This window comes from Lutra lutra, chromosome 3 (genome assembly GCF_902655055.1).
Source record: "Lutra lutra chromosome 3, mLutLut1.2, whole genome shotgun sequence".
NCBI classification, from domain to species: Eukaryota; Metazoa; Chordata; class Mammalia; order Carnivora; family Mustelidae; genus Lutra; species Lutra lutra.
The window spans coordinates 104,644,110-104,669,042 of NC_062280.1; the positions used below are offsets into that span (position 1 = coordinate 104,644,110).

At 42.2% G+C, this 24,933-nt stretch overlaps 1 protein-coding gene across 3 annotated transcripts in view; it reads right to left on the minus strand.

Moving 5' to 3' along the window:
* C3H2orf76 (chromosome 3 C2orf76 homolog) overlaps positions 1 to 24,933 on the minus strand; it is a 57,589-nt gene that overhangs the window by 24,303 nt on the left and 8,353 nt on the right. For all 3 annotated transcript variants that reach the window (XM_047722582.1, XM_047722580.1, XM_047722581.1), the window contains exon 2: positions 7,935 to 8,079. In XM_047722582.1, the coding sequence (XP_047578538.1) occupies positions 7,935 to 8,067 (133 nt within the window). In that variant the 5' untranslated portion in view covers positions 8,068 to 8,079. The remainder of the gene's footprint in view (positions 1 to 7,934; positions 8,080 to 24,933) is intronic.

Genomic DNA, 24,933 nt, shown 5'->3' on the forward strand with positions numbered 1-24,933 from the left:
TACAGGAAAAAAAGAAATTGACTAATTTAATGACAAATATGTACAAGCAAGAATACCAAATACCCACCATTAATCAGAACAATGAGCCAACATTATAATCTAATAAGGGGTCCTGTGTGATATTATAGTAAGATTCCAAGGTTACGCTCTATCAAGATCTTTCACTTTAATTACGAAATAATCTAAACATAAAAAGTGTGGAGAATAAGGGCACCTGGGGCGCTCAGTCAGTTAGGAGTCCAACTCTTGGTTTCGGGTCAGGTTGTGATTTCAGGATTGTGGGATTGAGCCCCATGTCAGGCTCCACACTGGGCACGTGGAGAGCCTGCTTCAGATTCTCTCTCCCTCTCCTTTTGCCCCCAGCAACCCTGCTTGCTCTCTCTCACTAAAAAAGTAAATCTTAAAAAAAAAAAAAGTCCGGAGAATAGAACAGAATTCAATTAACCCACCAACCACATTTAATATATGGTCATGACTGCTTCAGATCCTTTACTATTTTTTATTAAATAAAAACGATATGATAGGGCGCCTGGGTGGCTCAGTGGGTTAGGCCGCTGCCTTCGGCTCAGGTCGTGATCTCAGGGTCCTGGGATCGAGGCCCGCATCGGGCTCTCTGCTCGGCGGGGAGCCTGCTTCCCTCTCTCTCTCTCTCTGCCTGCCTCTCTGTCTACTTGTGATCTCTCTCTGTCAAATAAATAAATAAAATCTTTAAAAAAAAAAAAAAAAACGATATGATACAGTTGAAACCTCCTGCCTTTCTCTAATCCCCTTATCTCCCCCCATTACTATAGAGTGTTAGTTTGTGTTTTGAGTTTATAGAGTTAAATATTTAAACTAAGGAATCTACAGTGTATTTTATAGTACAAACAAGAGAACATTGCCTCAACACAACACTGGAGGAAGAGTCTCTTTGTGATAAGAGGATAATGTGACTTAGCCACTGAAAAGTTACCCTGTTCCTTTCTTAAAAAGAGGGGCATGGGAGACCTGCTTCTTTACAGCAGAATGCAAAATAATAAATGTAGAAGGAATCACAGAGGAAGAAAAACCCTGATTTTTTTTTTATTTTATTTATTTGACAGAGAGAGAGATCACAAGTAGGCAGAGAGGCAGACAGAGAGAGAGGAGGAAGCAGGCTCCCTGCTGAGCAGAGAGCCCAATGTGGGACTCAATCCCAGGACCCCGAGATCATGACCTGAGCCGAAGGCAGAGGCTTAACCCACTGAGCCACCCAGGCACCCAAACCCCTGATTTTTGTAAACATCAATGATTCAGGTAAGGCTCATCGAGAGACACTGAAACTACTGGAAACCAGATATGTGAATGTTTTCAATGTTTATCACTCCACACACTACTTATTAATCGGAAAGATACTTTTATAACGGAGCAATCCGATAGACAGAGCCTTAACCAAATGCCTGAAATCTGTACGACCAGTAACAAGGCAAAGCAACAGCAAACCCTTCCTGATGTGATGCAACAGCAAGGAATTACCTCCACCGATTCTAGCAAACTATTTATGTAAAGGCCTGCTAATCATCATTTTAAGTTTTATAAGCCAAAGAGTCTGGGTCACAACTGTGACTGTGGTCCAACAAACTTCATTTACAGAAAGAGGTGTGAGGTCAGTCTTAGCTTGTCAAAGCTCATGGACATGCAACCCACAGAGTAATCCGGCCCAAAACGTTTAACCTGAATCTACTCATGAGAAAACAATCAAATAAATCCAGATCGTAGGACATTCTATAAGAACACGGATCTGGATTAAAACAAACAAACAAACAAACAAACAATACAATGACAGACAAAAGCCGGGGTGGGGAGGTGCTGTTCCAGGTTAAAGGAAATTAAGAAGACAGGATGTGCCATGAAAAGACACAGTGGAACCTTCATTATGTTTCCAAGTAAAAGAAACCAGTCTGCAAAGGCTACATATTATGCAAATCCAAGCACATGGTATCTTGGAAAAATCAAAACTAGAAACAATAAAGAGATCAGCAGTTGCCTGGGGCTTGTCGGGGAGGATGAAGAGGTGAAGCATGGAGGATTTTATGGCCCTGAAACTCTTCTGTGCTGCATGGTACTGTGACACAACATTACTCACTTGTTGAAGCCCAAAGAACTTTACAGCACAAAGAGTGGACTTCAACGTATGCAAAGTAAAAAACAGAAACAAAAACAAAAAACACCACCATGTAGGAGGACAGAGGATCCCAGGCAAGAATGCAGAGAGTGACAAGAGAATCTAGACATCCTGCAAATGTATGAAACGACCTTCCTAAGGGCAGTGGAAGCAAAGCTGCTGACCTCAGTAACTATGGCAATGAAGACATTTTTAAGTCTAAGGCAAAAGGAACTGCACAAGAGCACTGTGCTCTAGTTGATATCAAGTTGCTTCCCAGAGGGTACAGATGAAGGATTCTGTATACTGGAATTAAAGAATTAAGTAAATGGATGGCAGAGGATGGGAGCGAAACTTCTCATTCTTAGAGTGAGACTACAAATACGCAAGGGGAGGAAGCTAGAAGGATACATGTTGGAATGGATTGGAAAACATCAGGAAGGACTCAGGTTTAATATACAGATACAGATGGTGACATGAAGATACTCAGATATGTGTATGTACAACAGGGTAATCGGTTTCTTTGCTCTTCCAGCTGAGAGAACCTTAAAGAACAATACCCTAGGAATGGGGGAGCACACCCAGCACCCAGATCTGGCTCTCAAGAACTGGGGCTCCTTTGAGAAATGGCTGATTCTGGGACTGGAGCAGGATACACACATGACGAGCCTGAAGGATCCTACAGCACCAGAAAATGAGACAGTACTCAGCAGACACACAGAGAAGGCACACATCAAAGGGGCACAGAAGACAACTGAAAGTCCCCAAAGGCCAGAGCCAGAAGAGCTTGCACAACCAAACGACATCTCCCCTTCAGAAGAATTCCAAATAAATGATGTAGATATTCCTCCCTAAAGAAGGGGGAACAATTACTGAACTGTATGCTTACAATGAATACAATCCATAAGTTGATTTGGGGGGGGAGGAGAAAGAAGGGGGAACAGAACTATCCACTCATGAACTGCGTGTGAGCTCTACACAGTGACTGCCTTCCAAAGAGTACGAGATGAGGAGAGAGAAGGCTAGCTCTCCAGTGGAGAAACCTAATACTGCCACAGCCGGGGGAGCTAACAGCAGTGATCATCATCACGTAGAAAGTACATGTCCCCAATATGATGAGATAAAACGGACACTTCACCTTCATGGCCTTCCTCCCCAAAATCCATAACCCCAGTTTAATCACGAAAAATGTAGCAGGCAAATTCCACTAGAGGGCTGTTCTCCAAGAGGCTTGACCAGTGCTGCTCAAAACTGTGAAAGCCATCAAGGGGGTAAGAGATCTGAGGAACCCACATGACCTGGGGGGAATCTAGGGAGATGTGACAGCTAAACGTAGTGTGGAATTCTAGAAGAGATCCTGGAACAGAATAAAGATACAAGGTAAAAACTACAGAAACCAGAAGAAACCATGGACTTTAGTTAATGATGCCTCACTATTTGCTCCTTTCGTTGCAATAAGAGTAGCAGACTAAGGTAAGACATTAGTAACAGCGGAAAGTGTGGACAGGAGCATCAGGAACAAGGAAACAAAGAAACTAATACTCTTCTAGTATTCACCCAATGGAACAGCTGCTTTACAGAGTAACATACCACCAGGAGTAAGGAGGGACAGGAAGTGGTTCCAAACTAGAAGGTCTGGCAAATCCCCTACAGCCTTTTTCTGTTTCATGGGTGGACTGATTTTACACTCAGAATCAAGACCTGAAGGATTACAAAATATTTAAATGCTTCCAAATCAAAGAGTAATTAAAATGTCTTATATTATCTAGATAATTGGTTTGTACACTATTCTGAATCTAGAAAATTAGTCACCTATCTAAGAAGGTATACACAGTTTGTCTGTGATCAGATTATGTAACACCCATTCCCCGTATGTTAATAACGGGTTTATTTTATATTTACATGCTTATACATAATCTTATATATTTCTATTTATACTTATAGATGTATTTATACTTATTATATTTATACAACTTAAGGTTTTAATAGCATGATGTTGAGAAACTGATTCTCACAAGTATGAATCCAGTTTAAGCAAAGTTCCTTTGCTGAGGGAGAAACAGATAATAATGAGAGAAGACTAACTAGATTAAGGATGGCAAAAGGTGAACAGTTAGAAAGGCAAGAAGGCATCTAAAACATCCCTGTCCCCCACCCAAAGATGATTCATCACAATGGTCATTTCTGGCTGTATGCAAAATTCACTAGGCCACAGGGTCACATCACTCTTCTAGCTTTCAGAGTTCAAAACACTAGAGCAAGAGGAACTCAATGCAAAGACTCTTGACACTGAGTGAACCCATTTACTTTAGAGACCCACTTTGCTAGTCAGGCAATAGAACAGAAGAGAGGCAATTTAGTGTGGTGTGTAGAATACATATGCTACTGGAGTGGAGGGAGTGGGGGGACAGGGCAACTGGGTGATGGGCATTAAGGAGGCTGCGTGATGGGATGAGCACTGGGTGTTATATGCAACCGATGAATTATTGAACCCTATAACTGAAACTAATGAGGTACTATGTGCTGGCTAACTGAATCTAAATTTTAAGAAAAGAGTACATATGCTAAGTGGAATCAGTCCAGAGAAAGACAAATACCATATGATTTCCTGCTTATGTGGAATTTAAGAAACAAATGAACCTAGGGGAAGAGAAGGAAAAATAAAATAAGATAAAAACAGAGAGGGAGACAAACCATAAGAGACTATTAACTATAGGAAACAAACTAAGAGTTGCTGGAGGGAAGGTGGGTGATGGGCATTAAGGAGGACACTTGATAGAATGAGCACTGGGTGTTATATGCAAAGGATGAATCACTAAATTCTACCCCGAAACTAATAATATACTATATGTTAATTAACTGGATTTAAAATAAAAAAAAATTTTTAAAGAGAACATGTTGTACAGTTAAATTGCCTGGGTTGGATTGCGGCTTTGCCTTCTATTAGCCATGTAACCTCAGGCAAGTTCTTAACTTCCCTGCTCCTTAGTTTCTTCACCTATAAATAAAATGGGATAAAATGGTTCTTACTTTAGAAGAATGAAATAAGGGGCATGTGGATGGCTCAATTCAGCTTCAGCTCAGGTCATGATCCCAGAGTCCTGGGATTGAGTCCCACATCGGGCTCCCTGCTCAATGGGGAGTCTCCTTCTCCCTCTCCCTCTAATACTTCCCCTATTTGTGTTCTCGCATTCTCCCTCTGTCTCTCTCAAATAAATAAATAAAATCTGGGGGGGGGAAGATGAAGTAAGATCATCTAGTTTAAGTTCTCAGCACAGTACCAGGCACACAGTAACATCTGCTGCTATTATTACTTTAAAAATTCCCCAGAAATAAACCCTTTGTTATGTACAAAATTATAAAAGGTAGGTATGTGGCCCACCAACCTTTCAGAGAAGTTCCACAGTGCTTCAGTCAGATAGGCCTGGGCACAGAGTCCATATCTCAAAAGAGCCCACATCCCAAAAGTTCACCTCTTAGTCAGTGGGACACATTTCCTACATGTGTAACTTTGAAAAGCAGCAGTAATTTTATTACTAACACAGGTGAAAGATCTGGGCAGGCAGGGCTGAGCATCTAGCTGTGATCTATACCACTGCTCTGATGGGGAAGGTGCCTATGGTACCTGGGAACAGAAGAACACAGTGACTGGGAGTGCGGAGAGGGGACGGTCAGGGGGAAGTAGAGGTACATCTTCCCCTGCCCGTGCAGTAGCCTAAAGGTTACACCCCATTCTCAAGGGCTTTAAGAAAAACTTATCCTGCACTGTACCAAGAACATCATAGCACATTCTATGACATACCAAGAAACACTGTAATCCACAATATGCATAATGATTTCAAATTAAGAAATAGAGGGATTTGTTTTTGTTTTGAAATCCAAATATGCTGCCAGTGTTATCTTTTCAAAAGCAAGACACGCTGTAATTGGCAATATCTTAGTACCAACTCTCAATTTCTACCTAACAATTAAGAACATGACATATGCTCCATATGTCAGCCTACAGTTTCTTTAAGGAGTAATTATGTTCTCCTTATGACATCTTTTATAGTCACTACAGGAGTTACTATAGTCACTAAAGGAGACTGACTGGTCTGTCTTCTCTATAGGTCGCCCACCTTGCCTACTCCCTACTTAGGTAATACTGAGCAGTAAAACTGCCCAAAGTTGGAATTCTTTGTCCGATTTTTGCAACTTTTCTGTGTCTAAAATTATGTCAAAGAAAAAAAATTAAGATGGGTATAAAGCAATACATTTGTCAAAACTCATGGAACTGGGACACCTGGGTGGCTCAGTTGGTTGGACGACTGCCTTCGGCTCAGGTCATGATCCCGGAGTTCCGGGATCGAGTCCCACATCGGGCTCCCAGCTCCATGGGGAGTCTGCTTCTCCCTCTGACTTTCTCCTCCCTCATGCTCTCTCTCACTGTCTCGCTCTCAAATAAATAAATAAAATCTTTAAAAAAAAAAAAAACTCGGGGCGCCTGGGTGGCTCAGTGGGTTAAGCCGCTGCCTTCGGCTCAGGTCATGATCTCGGAGTCCTGGGATCGAGTCCCACATCGGGCTCTCTGCTCGGCAGGGAGCCTGCTTCCTCCTGTCTCTCTGCCTGCCTCTCTGCCTGCTTGTGATCTCTCTCTGTCAAATAAATAAATAAAATCTTTAAAAAAAAAAAAAACTCATGGAACTATAATCTGTACTCCATACACAAATTATACTTCCATTAAAATAATAAAAGCTTATTCTAGATGTTTTATCAAATGCTGATGACTGGAACACTTCAATAATTAAGAACAGGGGTTAGAAACCCATTGAGGTTCTATCAAAATCCTTCACTTGGGATACCCGGTGGCTCAGTCCGTTAAGCGTCTGCTTTTGGCTCAGGTCATGATCCCTGGCTCCTGAGATCAAGTCCCACATTAGGCTCCCTGCTCAGCGGGAAGCCTGCCTCTCCCACTGCCTGCTGCTCCCCCTACTTGTGTGCTTGCACACACTCTCTCTCTCTCTACCCCCAACCCAGCCCCCGACAAATAAATAAAATCTTTGGGGAGGGGGAAAAAAAAGACTTCACTCACTTTATGCCTTTTGAATTTTAAGCTCAAAATGATAAAATAGCACCAGTTGGTCTGGTTGTGATCTCAATGACCAACAGCCCTCATGATTTTCTGGCTGTACAGAGGTCTGCCACTTTCCTACCTTGCCCTGTAAGGCCCTCTGTGCGCTCAGCCAGGCCACACAATTAGCCACATTGCATTTCCTTGTTAATCAACCTCCAAATACAAAAACTCATTATAAGAAAACCTAGATCTTAATTGTTTTTAATTTAAAAAAAAAAAAAAAAAGGTGGGTGCCTGGGTGGCTCAGATGGTTAAGCATCTGCCTTAGGCTGAGGTCACGATCCCAGAGTCCTGGGATCAAGTCCCACATCGGGTTGCCTGCTCACTGCAGGGCGGGTTGAGGGGGGGCTACTTCTCCCTCTGCCCCTTTCCCCATGCTCGTGCTCTCCCTCTCACACTCTCAGATAAATACAATCTTAATAAATAGATAAATAATAAATAATTTAAAAATCAAAAAAGGAGAAATAAAGGGAGAAACCAAACATGAGGGCAATTCCTGAGGTGGGCACACACAAGCTAAATGAGCCTCAGGAAGGTACTTCCTGCTGACACCAAGGAACAGAACAGGACCTGACCTAGTCCCTGGCTTAGAACCTAGATTAATATCTTCCAAAGTATTTTTAAAAGATTACCATCTATGTAAGAGTCAGCTATTTTTTCAAAATGCTAATGAAGCAAAATGACTAAGACATCTCATACCTTGCTTTAGAAATACTATGAATTCCTTTGTAGTTTGGTCCAAATCAACTCCGTGATATACTATAGGCTTGAAATTGCGATGCTCGAATGAACGAATGAGGCGAACTGTAACGGTCACGTCTTTGGAAGCCATGTGGAGCTATTCCTGTGGCAAGGGACATGAGAACACTCTAAATAACATCAATTCACAATTATCTACAAGCCTGCTTTTCCATTATGAACTCCATGGCACCCAGCCATCTCTTCTGCATCGTACAGTTAGTGACAGTCCCCAAGCCCAGGCCAGATCCCGGGCACCCACAAGGGTCCCAAGGTTATTCCCACCTATCCACTGTGACCCAGGACAGCTTTGTCACAGTCGCTAATGTCCTGAATGACACAAAAGGATAAATCTCTCTCCCTCTTCCTCTGTCCCTCCCTTCCCCTCTTAAAAAAACAAAAAACAATGCAGCGAGGATTCAAGCATCAGTTTAATTCCCAAGTTCATGCTCTCATATACTATCAGAAAATCATGCCACATTATTTCCTCCCAAAAAAATCTGCAAAGTTGCCACTGTTCTAAAGATACAATCATGGTATATTTCTATCTAGTAGGAACTACTTCATGGTACTTTCAACTTTACATATAATTTTCTGCCATAATATACAATTACACCAGGAAAAAATACCTGTAATACTACTACACATAAGAAAGGATGTCGAACCTCACTAGTAATCAGAGGAATTCAAGATAATGAGACCTATCACTCACCAAACTAACAAACTAAGAATAAATCTAATAATACCTAGTGTTAGCAAGGAAGCATATAGAGCAAGGAGAATTTAATCAAGGAAAGTGGGCATCCCCAACAGTAATCTTTTGGTCCAGTAATTTCAGTCAAAGGCACCCTAGGGAAGCTGTGAAATAGGTGCACAAGAACACTGTTTATTAACTGCAAAGACTGGAAACACTTCCATCAACAGAAGAGATAAGGAAATTTTTTTATGGCATACAGTGGGAGAATACAAGCAGCAAAAATGAATAGACCTATGCATCAACATAAATGAATCTCAAAAATATTATGGCAAACGAAAAAAAAAGCAAGTTGCAGAAGAGTCAGGGTACCCTACCACTTACACTAAAGTTCAAAAGCAGCTTCTATGACCTTTAAAATGAGATAATTGTTATTCCTGAGGCGAAGGAAGGATTATGCAATTAGAAGCACATGGGGCAATCATATTGGTATAATTTCGTATCTTAAGCAGGATGTTAGGTATATGGATAGTGTGTTACTCTTTATGCCTTTTAGGGTGTCTGGATCATTTAATAATATACACAAACAAGCCACACTAATTTGGCCTAGAAAGGGTCTCTCTATCACAGAACGCTTAAACAAATATTTTACTAAGGTTGAGAGAATATATGGCTCATTATATGTGAAAAGCAAAGATTCAAGCTGTTTTAACACAAAAATTTATAATTGTAATTTGTATTGTTTATATTTAAATGAATGGTTCTTAATGAACTTAGTTATTTTTCCCCCTCTAAAACAAGGTAAGGGCTCACCTTATAATCTTGCTAAGTACTTAATGACCTCAAATTAACAACTGGAATGGATACTTCTAATATTAGTGATGACACTATTTCTTCTTAAATTTGGATTACGATGCTCCCCCAAAATTCTGATCCTAGAATCTATCTAGTAATAGCAGATCAGCAGACACCTACATAATTATAATGTAAGATATACTGAAGTATTTGATAAAGCATACTTCTTGAAAAAGGGATACTGCACAGGATTTTTGTGAAAGACTTCAGAACAGTGTTACAGGTTTGCTAAAATCATGACCACTTCTTCCTCCTGTCATGGTGCTCCCACAACAAAGAAGTCCTCCAAAGCACACGCACATACATCCAGGCACACCTGCTAGGAAGCCCTGTTGCGTAGTCCCGGTCCCCAAAGAGTTCAGACATGGCCAGATCTACCTAGAAATCAACTCCACCTCTTTGTGGCAACACACAGTTGGATCTCACGTAATAGACTCTTAATGAATAGTAGCCGCCTTTAGCAATAGTCAACTTGGGATAAAACAGGTTTGGGCACAAGGACAGCTCACGGAGGCGGAAGAGCCCAGATTCCCAGGTGCAATAAATAAATCATGTAAATGGTCTAAGGAGGCTGGGCAGACTAGCACATGCATGCCTTATGAAACCTGTATAATTAGAGGTCTGTTCCTTCCACTTAATAAATGCTGACCAAATGTCATATTCAAATAGTTGAAATTTTGAATTTGCATTAATCTCTAATTTTGGCCAGCAATGCACTGTCATCTTCATTAGAAATTTGTTATAATTTGTACTCAGTCACTGAAGAATAACAGCTACAGGACGCAACCATTATCTGATTTATCTTAAGAACCACAGGAATCACAGCTTGTAGGGGTGCCTGGGTGGCTCGGTCTGTTAAGGGTCTGCTTTTGGCTCAGGTCATGATCCCAGAGTCCTGGGACCCAGCCCTGCATGGAGCTGGGGGTGGCGGCTTCTCTTTCTGCCCCTCTTCCTTTGCCCTTCCTCCCAACCCGTATCCCCCCACTCCCACTCAATCTCTCTTACACTCTTTCTCTCTCAAATAAATAAATAAAATCTTTAAAAAAAAAAAAAAGGAATTACAGCTTGTTAGTTCAGGGAGGCAGGCATACTGAAGAGAGTTTTAAAAGCTCATATTACAGGGGCGCCTGGGTGGCTCAGTGGGTTAAAGCCTCTGCCTTCAGCTCAGGTCATGATCCCAGGGTCCTGGGATCAAGCCCCGCATCGGGCTCTCTGCTCAGCGGGGAGCCTGCTTCCCCCTCTCTCTCTCTCTGCCTGCCTCTCTGCCTACTTGTGATTTCTGTCAAATAAATAAATAAAATCTTTAAAAAAAATAAAAAAATAAAAGCTCATATTACAGATTATAAAATGTGGTATTTCCCCAGAGGTTCAACCTACTTAAAAAAAAAAAAAAAAAGGGGCGCCTGGGTGGCTCAGTGGATTAAGCCGCTGCCTTCGGCTCAGGTCATGATCTCAGGGTCCTGGGATCGAGCCCCACATCGGGCTCTCTGCTCAGCAGGGAGTCTGCTTCCTCCTCTCTCTCTGCCTGCCTCTCTGCCTACTTGTGATCTCTCTCTCTGTCATAAATAAATAAAATCTAAAAAAAAAAAAAAAAAAAAAAAAAATAAATAAAAAAAAAAAAATCTGGTGAAATTTAAAAGGCATCCCACCGAAGCAACAGAGAAGCCAAAACCAATAAAAACTTTGGAATAAGTTAATAAAAAAATTCTAGGATAGACAAGAATTTTAATAAATGAAATGACCATCTTGTTAACTATGAAGGCTCAACGTTGTAAAGAAATCAACTCTCCCCTAAATTCATCTAGAACCTGAATAAAATCTCAGTCAAAATATAAAAGGGTGCCTTGGGAGACCTATCACAAATACTTCTAAAATCTAGCTGGAAGAATAAATTTGTGAGCTTAGTTAGCAAAGTTATTTAAAAAAAAAGGCAGCATCAATTTTTAAAACACATTATTAAGCAACAGTCAGACATATAATAGTATACATGAATAAGCTGGTATGATTCATATATTCACAAAAGTCAGTAATAAAAATTTTAAAGGACAATTAAGCTGTTGTAATTCAAGCGGTGATAATGAAGCACAAAAAACTGGCAAATCAGTGGAACACAACAGAAAACTCAGAAATAGACTCAAGATTAGAGAACTGAGTATAAAAGTGGTGTTTGACATTAGTGGGGAAAAGACAGTTTATTTAATAAATGGCATTGCAAAAAAATGGTGAGATATTCAGAGAAAAGTAATGCTAGGTCCTTACCTCATCCCTTATAGAAAAATCAATCATACATGGCACAAATATTTACATTTAACTGTAAAATCACAGAGAAGCAACAGAAAAGGGGGCACATATTTTTATAATCTTAAGGTAAGAAAGGCCTTCCTAAGTGAATAAAAATCAGCAACTATCCAGAAAAAGGCTGAAAGGCATAACAACAGAAATATGTAAGAAAAGACCAACACCTTAGTAGAAACATGGGTAAAGGTAATCAGGTATCTTTAGGGGCACCTGGGTGGCTCAGTCAGCATCTGCCTTTGGCCCAGGTCATGACCCCGGGTCCTGGGATCAAGCCCCATGTCAGGCTCCTTGCTCAGCAGGGAGCCTGCTTCTCCCTCTCCCACGCCTCCCACTCTGCCTAATTGTGTTCTATCTAAATAAATACATAAAATCTTAAAAAAAAAAAAAAAAAAGGAGGTTAGCATCCAAGTTCAGACTAGAAAATTCTGCTCAATAAATGACTTGGTTTCTTTTATTTTATTTTTTTGTGTGAGAGAGAGAGAGAGAGAGAAAGCACAAGCAGGGGAACAGCAGGCAGAGGGAGAAGCAGGCTCCCTGCTAAGCAAGGAGCCTGATGCAGGACTCAATCCCAGAACCCTGGGATCATGACCTGAGCTGTAAGCAGATGTTTAACGGAGTGAGCCACTCAGGCAGGCATCCCTGACTTGGTTTCTTCGATAAATAAATAACACAAGAAATAAAGAAGGAGAAGAAGATTAGAAATTAAAAGAGACTTAAAGAGATCAACCCATGCAACATTTTAGATGGATTCTGATATGCATAAATGTTTTTTTTTAAAGATTTTATTTATTTATTTGACAGACAGAGATCACAAGGAGGCAGAGAGGCAGGCATAGAGAGAGGGGAAATCAGGCTCCCCGCCGAGCAGAGAGCCCTTTGTGGGTGGGGCTCGATCCCAGGACCCTGAGATCACGACCTGAGCCGAAGGGAGAGGCTTTAACCCACTGAGCCACCCAGGCGCCCCGCATAAATGTTTTTATTGTGAGAAATTTTAAATATATAAAAAAAGAATATGATGATGATATTAGGAATTAATGTTCTCTTTATTTGATATTATTATGTTTTTGAGCTCTTATCTTAAGAGTAAGGTATACATAGGTGAAACGGTATGAATGATTTGCTTTCAAATACCCTGGCAGAGGAAAAAGCAGTATGAGAGTATAGATTAAAGGAAAGAATGGCAGAACATTGTTAAGTGCTTAAGCTGGGAATATACGGGAACTTGCCATACTATCCTATTTTTTTAATAGGTTTAAAATTTCTCACAATAAAATCATTTTAAGAAAAGTGCACAAAGACATACATTCAAGGAACTTGTTTTTCACTGAAGTGCTTCTAATACTTAACAAAAATTAGAATCTGTCTAGATGCCCATCAGCGAAGATCTGCTCAGGTAAACTCAGTCACACAGTTACCATAAGACAAAACCCCTGCAGTCACTAAAGGGAAATACAGATCCACGGACACTACTTTGAAAGACGGCTACGACACACCAGTGAACGAAAACACAAGCTAGAAAACCACAGGTAGGCAGTATTTCCATAAGCACACAGAGACATCCAGAGCAGCATTTACCAAAATGTTAACAGTGGCTATCTCTGAATGGTAGAAATATAAGAGACTTCTCGGTTTCATGTACTTCTAATATCGCTTGATGTTTTAATAATGATTATATGTTTTTCAGTTAAGCTGTTTCACTGTATGCTTACATGTGTACTTCCCTGGTGTGGTTTGCATGGACAAAAAGTTATTTTTAAAAACTTTAAGCCATTCCCAGGGTGTCTGAGTGGCTCAGCTGGTTAAGCAACTGCCTTCAGCTCAGGTCATGAACGAAGAGTCCCGGGATTGAGTTCCGCACCAGACTCCCTCCTCAGTGGGGAGTATGCTTCTCCCTCTGACCCTCCACCCTCTCGTGCTTTCTCTCTCTGTCTCTCTTCCTCTCTCAGATAAATAAATAAATAAAATCTTTTAAAAAAATAAAATAAAATAAAACCAAGCCATTTCCTTTTAAGAAGAAGTACCAGGGGGCGCCTGGGTGGCTCAGTGGGTTAAGGCCTCTGCCTTCAGCTCAAGTCATGATCCCAGGGTGCTGGGATCAAGCCCCACATCGGGCTCTTTGCTCGGCGGGAGCCTGCTTCCCTTCCTCTCTCTCTGCCTGCCTCTCTGCCTACTTGTGATCTCTGTCTGTCAATTAAATAAATAAAGTCTTAAAAAAAAAAGAAGAGGTACCAGGACAAAAGTAAACATTACAGAATTTATCAATACTGTTAAGGATGGAGAGGGTGAGAAATTTGGTGATGCATCTGACATGCAGTTAAGGAATACCAATAAATCTCAAATGCATGCAGCAGTCAGAGGTCCCAGAAGTAGGTCACACACCCAGGACGGGTCTGATCTTGTCTAAGATGGCACAGAAGCCCTCCACTGCCAGCCCCTCCCTCCACTCTGATGCTCTCTGTCACCACCACCACCCACCTTCCAGCAGCCAAGACAGCGCACAGTCCAACACATACCACACTGTTTCCAAGCCTCAGCCTCTACCCTTCTGCCCCCGGCTTACTCCACATCCCCGCTGTCCCGCTCCCCTTTGCACCACCACGCAGGCAGCCTTCAAAACTCAGTCGGGACCTCCTGCTCCAGGACACCCTTGCTGTCAGCTCCTCCTCTGCCCCAGTCTCAGCGACCAGCCCCCCTGGCTACCCACAGCACCTGGTTGTGCCACAAGGAAGACAGCTGTTGAAGGGGTCTGGTTTATCAGCCCCTTGAGAGAAAGAATGCTCTGTGGCTTATTTGGGACACCCAGCAACACGTATGGCCTGAGGCATACCAGAGCCCTCAGCAATGTCAGCAGAACCAAGTGCAGCTAACGGGCTGGGGAAAACCTGCATCCTTTCCTGCACTGCAGTCATAGTACCTCGGTCTATGAGCTTTTCCACTGCCCATGAGAATACTTGAGATCTTAGGGAGCCTGGGTGGCTCAGCATGTTAAGAGTCTGCTTTTGACTCAGATCATGATCCCAGAGTCCTGGGGTCGAGTCCCACTTCGGGCTCCCTGCTCAGTGGGGAGTCTGCTTCTCCCTCTGCCCCTTCCCCCGCCCTCCCCCCAGCTTGTGCAGGCAAATGATTTCTCTCACAAAAATAAATCTTTTTATTTATATTTTAAAAGATTTTATTTATTTGACAGAGAGAGATACACAGTGAGAGAGAGACAGCACAAGCAGGGGGAGTGGGAGAGGGAGAAGCAGACTCTCTGCTGAGCAGGGAGCCCAATGCAGGGCTCGATCCTAGGACCCTGGGATCATGACCTGAGCTGAAGGCAAGATGCCCAACGACTGAGACACGCAGGCGCCCCTACAAAAATAAATCTTTTTTAAAAAGAAAAAAAATTTGAGACCATAAAGAAAAGGCTTATTGCTTCATAATATGAAAATTTTGAAAAATCAAAATTAACATTTAATCAAATACCTACACCATATAACATTTCAACGGCAACTCAACTCTATTCATAATTATATGTTAAGTTTAATATACAATATGGGTATATTTAATATGATGTAGGGTGGGGATTTGAAAAGAAACAGTGTAGAGGGGTGAGAGGTAAAAAAGAGAGAGAGGGAGGGAGAGAAAGTGACAGTGCCTAGGGGTTAGGAAGGTCTCTAAACCTCCCTGCCTAAAAAAAAACCTGGTCTGGGGGCGCCTGGGTGGCTCAGTGGGTTAAGCCGCTGCCTTCGGCTCAGGTCGTGATCTCGGGGTCCTGGGATCGAGCCCCGCGTCGGGCTCTCTGCTCAGCGGGGAGCCTGCTTCCTCCTCTCTCTCTGCCTGCCTCTCTGCCTGCTTGTGATCTCTCTCTGTCAAATAAATAAATAAAATCTTTAAAAAAAAAAAAAAACCTGGTCTGGCTGATACTTACCCAAATGGTTTGGGATAATGAAGAAGCCACCACATCCAAACCAAACTCAACTCTTGAAAATGAAGAAACACAAAATCTGTGTAGGAAAGCCCTCACAGGGAGCTCCCAGGTCCCTGACAGGAAACCAGTGCCTCATCAGAACCAAGAATGGATGCAGCCCAGCAGCCTCCCCTCCTGGACTAGAACTCCCTAGTCCTTACAGGACAGGTCGGAGCTGGGTTTTTTTTTTTTTTTTTTTTTTTTTTTATGGCCCAGGCCCCAGCAGCACGGATGGCTGAGGTGGAAATTCAGCATGGAATGGTCAAGAAAAGCCAAGTCAAGCTGCAGACCAACTTCCCTAAAGACCCACCTGTGCTCATTCCAAGTTGGCGCCTCTCCTCATTGCAAAATTCTGAGTTGAAGGACTGCAATCAGGTGGCACAGGTTCCCAAGGTGAAAAAAATCGAGCACAGTATGTAAAGGCTCCGAGCCCACCACGATGACAAGTACAAAATAGGCATACTCACAGAACACTCACTTGCTGACATCAGACTGATCTCCATCAGCCCAAAGAAAATAAATGAAACAACTAACTGAAGCCAATGCTGGTTATTCACAGTAAATAAGATCTATCCAGTGGTCGTGAACACTGAATTAGTGAATAGTGAACCACTGCTCCTGCAGAAATACAGGGTGAGGTTTTCATGAGTCTCTGGTATATCTGGGTCACAATATTTTCATCAACTGATCAATGTGTAACCTTGTTTTATGTGTGTTTATGTTTGAAGATGCCTTATTTTATATATTATTGATCTCTTATTAACATTCAACTCAACAGCCAACAGCACTATAACTCAGGTATGGGAAAAAAGTTTTATCTAAGGTGCATATTTTTCTCCTTCAGGCACATCACAGCCTTCCTGGGCACTTCGGCACTCCAGGTAGGATCCATTTTAAATAGTGAGGCTGCCAACAAAAAGCACAAAAATGTGAAAAGCATGGCACTACACTGAGTGTAAACCAGAAACTTATTTACAGTATGAGAGCTAAGACAAGCAGGTCCCCTGGTTTGACCTCAGCTGAGAATGTTGGGAACTCAAACTTTTCACTGTTCTGCACATTTCAGCCAAAAAAGTACTCTGAGTCTTGCTTTCAGGGCTACAAATAAATTTTAGTAGTAGGTGAATTCACAAAGAATGTGCGAATAAGGAAGACCGACTTTATCACCCCAAAAAAAGGACATGTGCCTTTGAAAGCATTTGAAGAAAGCATGCTCTTGACCTTTTTGTAAGAGAATGGAATCCAAAATGAGTTAAGTATTAGAAGCTGTAAGAGTACGAAAGCACTCAACATTCAAGCAGTTAACATGGAGAATATTCTATAACCACGAGAAAGAAGAGGGCACTGGGTGACCTTCCTTCCTGCAACCCGGAGGTTTCTGAGATAGAACGTGAATTTTAACAGACTCCTAGGGTAAATCATTTTGGAAAAAACTAAAAATCTTTGTAAAGTTGTATCTCCTTCCTCAATGTAAATGTTATAAAACCAAAACTGCTATATAACAAGTTGGCTTCAGTGTTTGTCTTACCAGTATGGGGCCCAGGCTGGTTCAGTCAGTAGAGCAGGTGACTCTTGATCTCAGGGTTGTAAGTTCCAGCTCCACGCTGGGTGTAGAGATTATTTAAAAGTAAAATTAAAAAGCTTGTGTTGCCCACACGAAAAAGGTACAACTTCCAAAGTATTGTTCTAACCAAATACAAAGAATATAAATGTAAAAAAAAAAAAAAGAATATAAATGTATATTGCACAAAATGCCTAGTTTTCCTCTAGAGTTAGGAACTAATATTACAGGGCAAAAAGCCCATTTGTCTTCCTTTTGAAACAAATCAATAAAAAGAGGGTAAGAAATTCAGTTTATTGTTCCTCTGTGAGGAAACTAAAGTGGCACAGACAATCAGGTATAAAAGTAGAATAAAGAAGGAATTCTGCTAAGATGACAGTCACTGAAATGCAAAGGATTCCAATATTGCACCTTACTGATTGTGGAGTAAATAATCATATGTATTGCTAAATATTATCTAAATAGGTCATTTTACCAAAAAAAAGTTAAGACCAGGGAAGGAAAGGATAAAAACCATTATTTTTATTACTCTTAAAAATACTGAGCACCTGGCATCCAGCTAAGTAGGTGAACGATAAATGTCCACCTTTTAAAGAGAACACAACCTTGGCCAATTACTAACTTTACATTTCTATATAACTAAAGTTCATAAGAATAAATTTATGAAATTCATAAATTAAATCACATCACATTGAAGATTATGACTAAAAGTGAAATGTTAATTTAATCTCCTCTGGCCTACCTGAAAAGCATTTTTTATGTTTTTTTTTTAACTCTTAGAGGCAGAACAAAATTTTATTCTAAAAACAGATCTCGGGGGCACTTGGGTGGCTTAGTCGGTTAAGCGTCTGCCTTTGGCTCAGGTCATGATCCTGGAGTCCCAGGATGGAGTCCCACATCAGGCTACCTGCTCAATGGGGAGTCTGCTCCTCCCTCTGACCCTCCCCCATCTTGTGCTCTCTCTCTCTCAAATAAATAAAATCTTAAGAAAAAATTAAGTTAAAAAAATAAAAATAGATCTCAGTGACAATGAAGTAGTAAAAGCTGGTCATTATAATACAAATGGGGAAAAATGAACAGGAATTCGCTTTAAATTTTTTCAAAAGCATAATTTTTAAAATACGAAATTAAGTATACATTTATAAACTGAGACCATGTGAGGATTAAATAAACATTTGAAATCCACTTCGCCTTTTTCTAAGTGTTTAGTTGTATAATTCAAATCAAATCACTATTAGAAAATTCAGGGGGCACCTGGGTGGCTCAGTCGGTTAAGCGTCCACCTTCAGCTCAGGTCATGATCCCAGGGTCTTGGAATTGAGTCCTGCATCAGGCTCCCTGCTCAGTGGAGACCCTGCTTCTCCCTCTCCCCTCCTACTCTCCCCATTATGCTCTCTCACTCTGTCAAGTCAATAAACAAAATCTTTAAAAAAAAAAGGAAAATTCAGTTTACGCATCTTTCATGGACATAAAACTTTTGAGAAAGTCGTTTTCAATCTATTAACTTACGAGTGATTTTAAAGTCTTTAACCTCAACCTTTTTTTTTCTTGGATAGGTTAAGAAAAACAGTTTTCCATCTTAGGTGTTCACATAGCACAATACATACAAAGTAAATATTAGAATATTAGCTAAATCTGATGGCTACCAAATGCTTCTCAGTGTTGTACTTCATTGCATAGTGCCATTAGCAGTTGCCCTTTCCTGAGAAAGGGTCATAAGCAATTCTAATCAACAAACTGTTGAATGCTGTTCACTCTCAGTATATTACCCCCCTGAAAAATCAACAACTATAATTCCACAGACCTGCCTTTGTGACCCTCAAGTTGGGGCAAATACACAAAATCACAATTTGTGTTCTCTGCTCAAGGCAAGGAAGACCCAGAGAACTGACTCATCCTGGACAGTTGAGTTTTCCAAAGGGGTGAGACACTAAACTCTTTGGAAAGAATACTTCACATGCTTTCCTTCTTGAACAAGATGTACGGAATATAAATTCTAGTTTTCTTGATTCACAATCATCGGTAAGAATGTTAATCCTTGTACCGTGTGCTAAGAGGTGAGCCTCCACAGATCTCTCACACATCTGCAACTCTTATGAGGAACTGGCTGCTTTGGTTCTGAACTTTCTGTGCACAGGGGTGTGTCTAGCAAACAGCCTAGAAACACAGAGATATCCTCTCCCTCTCCCTCCAGAGGAGAAGGTTGTCCAGTATAATAAAAGTTGTGTCTCTCTCCGGGCTAAGGTTGGGCAGGTTTGTTCATAGCACTTTATAAGAGATTAGGACTACCCGAAGTCAGGGCTCTCCAGCCTGACTCAAACCCACTGCGTGGACAGCATCCTTCTGGGACCTTCGCACTGTCCCCATGGGATCTGTGAGGCAAGAAGCATGGACAAAAACATGCAAATCCTGCTGCTGGCCGTGTTGTATAGAGACAATCCTTTGTCTCTGACCCCAGAGTGCCTTGTCTCCTGCCGGTGTCTGGCAAACTGTGACGGGCTGTCAGCTTTCAAGTAGGGTAAAATCTCAGCTGTTGCTGACAAGAACGGATGCTGCCACAGACATGGCTATTTGGACCAGGCAAAGGTCTCGTGGGCTTAGGGGCTGTAAGAAGATCCCCTGAGATCTGGTAGCAAATGCTCTTGTCCAAGCGGCGGGCATGGAGGAGAAAGGGATAATTAACTTCTAGAGGGTGAGCAGCAAAGGGCAGGATTGAAAGGAGCTGTCCAGTGGTGCTTTGGCTGGCAGTCAGTCAGTCACTCCCCCCAGCGACGCTGCATATTGCCCACCTCTCTGATGAGAGGCAACAGGGCTGTGGCTGTTGAACACCGAAGGAGTCCCCAGAGCCGAAACAAATGAGGTCAGCAATGAGGATCTAGAGACTGCGTGACTGAAAAGTTCACTAAGTTGAGCCACGAATAGCCACCAGGCCACTTGGAATGAAAAGTGGGCCTTGCTGATTGGCACAGAGCTGCTCTCCTCCTATGTATTCCCAACCCCTCCCCTCACCCTCTACCCTGACATCTGTTTTAAGGAGGAGGAGAAGGATTATGGGTAGGCTGGGGTCTCCCTGTCCCTAAGAGAGACCAAAGGCCTTACACACCCAAGAGAGCTGGGGAACTTCCGGGAGGGGAGGGACTCAAACTTTCATGGCTTTGTGGACACAGGCACCCAGGTACCATCCTACCTGGTCCTGTGCTGGGAGAAAATACTCAGATTCAGCCCACGGAGTTTGGACAGGATTCACAATGGGAAAGAGACTAACATGACCCAGTGGATGGGGCCCTTCAGGCCAATTCAAAGTACTGTCATTCTTCAGTATGAATAGTATGTTACATTTGCTTACACTTTCCTATATGCGGTACCTGAGGGGGTTCTCTCCACATCAGGAAGAGCTACAGGTAGAGAAATGCCACTGCAACAAGCTCCCCTGCCTCCCCTCCCTGTGATAAACCAAAAATGCACACGGTCCCTCTGCTCAGTGGGCAGAACTCAAGTCCGTTCCCACAGCCCTGGCTAATGTTCCCACAGATGGAGCTTGCATTTTTACTGACATTTGAGCTGTCACCAAGGGCCTAGTGGTTTGATCTGCCTCTTGGAAAACCATCCACTGGGCTGTGAACTGTAATAACTCTCAGCTGCTGGCTGAACCACCAGGGCAACTCCCCTAGATGCCCACACAAGGGCCTATTCTCTGATGACACCCCCTGGCCTCCAGCCACTGCTGGAGCCCACACAACCCAGACCTACCATGGCCACCATCTTGGTCTGTCCTCAGGCATGGGCACAACAAGAAGAACTCTACGTCCAAGGCAGGGCCTCTGCCAGACTTGGGACTCCAGCCAGAAGCTGAAGCGTTGGTCCCACAGTGAGGGAGGCCACACGGCACATACTGCTGCCCTGACCCACTCCCACCAGATGTACAACATTCAACCTCTGACTTCCTCTCGGGACGCCACACTCCCAATGGCAGTTTTTCCCAGGTTTGGGTGTTAATATTCCAAATCACCTGACTCCAGTCATGCCACTGTGACCCTTGAAATGAGTCCACGCCATGTGTTTGGTTTTCCACCCTATTTGCAGGCTGACCATGGTTCAACATTTATCACCAATGCCAAGGAACAATGGGCTAAAAGTCAAGGTAGTCCATAGACTTTCCCCTCCTCCACCACCCACAGCCATCTGGACTCATGACACAGTGAAAAAACCTCCCGAGAAACAACTCTAAAAGATTTCTCCATCTACCTGCGCAACCTCCCAGAGCACATAGGTGGGGCAGCAGTCTGCTCCGAACGTGGCTGCACCCAGAAAAGGACCTTCCTCTCGCAGCCATTTCCCAGTAATGACATGAACAAACAGGACTAGGCAGGGGAGAGTGGTTTATACAGACCAATGTGAAATCCTGGGATTCCACCCTGGCCATTACTTACAATGCTTCTCTCTTTCCTCTACAGAAGCCCCCCACCAGCCGAATTGCTACACCCTCCATGTGACAAGGAGCCAAAAGGGGCTTGGGGGACTTGAATTCTGGATTCTCTTGTTGAACGGACCAGGTCCTAGATCACAAGCATAATGACCATGCAAACACACTGCAGGCCAAAGTGGGGGGACATAACAGGTCTCTGTGAGTTTTACAAAAATTCCCTTCAGCGGGATGTGGAACCCGGCTGGCTCAGTTGGTGGAGTGTGCAACTCTTGATCCTGGGGTCATGAGTTTGAGCCCCATGTTGGGGGTGGGGAGGCTTAAAATCTTAAAAAAAAAAAAAAAAAAAATCCCTTCAAGGAATAGGAGCTGATCAGAAGAAACGTAAAGTTATAGCACTGGAATGAGAAACATGGATTTTTTGTCCGGGTGGAGGGAGGGAAACAAACTTAATATCTAGGACATGTCCATAGAGAACAACTTCTACCCCAGAAGATGTGCGGCCGGTGGGGGGAGGTCGCTCATTAGAGGTCTCCTGTCTTAAAAACTACCTGCCCCTGCTGAAGTCCTCATGAAGCAAAACACCCTGCTGAATTTCCCCCGAACGATTCTAAGCACCTCTAATTTACTGATACCTGAATCCCCCACTCCTGAAAGATGGCTGTGACCACAATAGGATCACTGTTACCAGAACAGTCTATCAGAAACATATCCCAGCCTCTGTAGCTCCCACGCAAAACACCTGCCCACATTTCCAGGTGTCTTCTTCACCACTGCACCTCCCCAACTTCCCACAGCTACCCCAATGGACAAACACCTCTCAGCTAGTGGCACAGACAAGGCAGACCGGACTGACTGCCCTTAGGCAGTCCCTCCAAAAATAAGTTCCAAATGCAATGATGTTTACTTAAGTGAAAACCGTCATGCCTACCAGATGGCCGAAGATTATACGGAAGGTCTTGACGCCTTGTGCCCTCTGAGCCACGTGGGTCCCAGTCATAAACTGTAAAGCAATTTCTTTCCAAGGACACCATGTGCACCCCTGGGCCTGTGATTTTTTGTGGAAGTCAGTATTAACGTGCCTCCTCCCCAAAACACTGTTATTTGCATCTTAGACCTGCCGGTATTTTTCTTTCTTTCTTTTTTTTTTTTTTTTATTTATTTGTCAGAGAGAGAGTGAGAGAGAGCGAGCACAGGCAGACAGAATGGCAGGCAGAGGCAGAGGGAGAAGCAGGCTCCCCGCCAAGCAAGGAGCCCGATGTGGGACTCGATCCCTGGATGCTGGGATCATGACCTGAGCCGAAGGCAGCTGCTTAACCAACTGAGCCACCCAGGCGTCCCATCTGCCGGTATTTTTAAAAACACCATGAGCAAGCTCTGGGTAACCAACAAGCAGGCCAACAGTGGCAATCACTCCAAAACTAATCTTAATTACTTGGGGGGGGCCTCCAGGAAGACTAAGTGGCTCATTATGTCAAGGGTACCCTATGGGTAGTTTTCCCTATAATGAGTCTCCAATTAGAAAAGGTGGTATGAAATCTGTCCCCAGTTTCAGCTATAGTGATTGGTACCCCCACGTTGCCGTGAAGGGCATTCAAGTCAGGATCTGGCCAGGCTTGTTAAGTGGGACAGAATCTTCCAGGACTACAGACCTATATGCCTTATGGATACAGATATAAACATCCTTAAAATATTAGCAAACAGAATTCAGCAATACATACAAAGAATGATATGTCATGACTAACGGGGGTTTCTTCCAAGGAAGCAAAGCTAGTACAATATTTGAAAAGTAATCAGTGTAATCTGCCACAATAAAAAGCTAAAGAAGAAAAATCACATAATCACATCAATCAATGCAAAAAACAAACAAAAAAAGCATACGACAAATGTCTACATCCAGTCATGATACGAACTCTCAGAAAAATAGGAATAGAGGGAGACTATCTCAAATTTATGAAGCATATCTACAAAAAATCCACAGCTAACATTATATTTGATGGTGAAAGACTAAATGCCTTCTCCTTAATATGAGGAACAAGGCAAGGATATCTACCTAATCACTTTCATTCTCTCTCATCACTCTTATTCTGCACAATCCTGGAAGTTCTAGCCAGTGCAATAAGACCAAAAAAAAAAAAAAAAAAAAAAAGGAAATAAAAGACACATAAATCGGAAATAAAACAGTACGTATTTGCAGATGACATGACTGTCTATAGAGAAAATCCATAGGAATCTACAAGAAAAAAAACAATTTTTAGAATAAGTAAGCTCAGGAAAGTCATAGATGCAAGATAAGCATATAAAAACCAAGTGTAGGGGTACCTGGGTGGCTCAGTGGGTTAAAGCCTCTGCCTTCAGCTCAGGTCATGATCTCAGGGTCCTGGGATGGAGCCCCACATGGGGCTCTCTGCTCAGCAGGGAGCCTGCTTCCCTCTCTCTCTCTCTCTCTGCCTATTTGTGATCTCTCTCTCTCTGTCAAATAAAATCTTTAAAAAAAAAAAAAAAACCAAGTGTATTTCTATATACTAGCAATGAACATATGCACACAATTAAAAATACTATACCATTTGCAATCACTCAAAAACAAATTAGCATAAATCTAACAGAATATGTACAGGACTTATATGCTAAAAACTACTGATCAAATACATTAAAGAAGATCAAAATAAAAGCTAAAACATATGGAGTTCATATATCAGAAGACCTGAGAGTAAATATATCCATTCTCCCCACACTGATATACAAATTTAATTGAATTCTTATCAAAATCATAAAGAGGTTTTTTTTTTGTAGACATAGACATTATTACAAAATTTATATGGAAAAATAAAGGAACTAGAATAGCTAGCACAATTTTGAAAAAGAGGAATAAAGTTGGGGGAATCTGTTTATCCAATTTTAAGATCTAATACATAGCTCTAGTAATCAACTCTGTGGTATTAATGGAGGAATAGATGCATTTGTCACTAGAACAGAGAGAAAACCCAGTAAAAGACCACATAAATATGCCCAACAAATTACTGATAAAGGTGAAAAGCAGTTCAATAGAGGAAAGGTATTTTTTCAACATGGTGCTGAAGCAATTAAACAGTAGGAGAAAAAAAAAAAAAGAAAGGAACCTCAGGTGGGTGAGAGGGATAGGTTAAGGGGTGCATTTGCTGTGATGAGCACTAGGTGTTG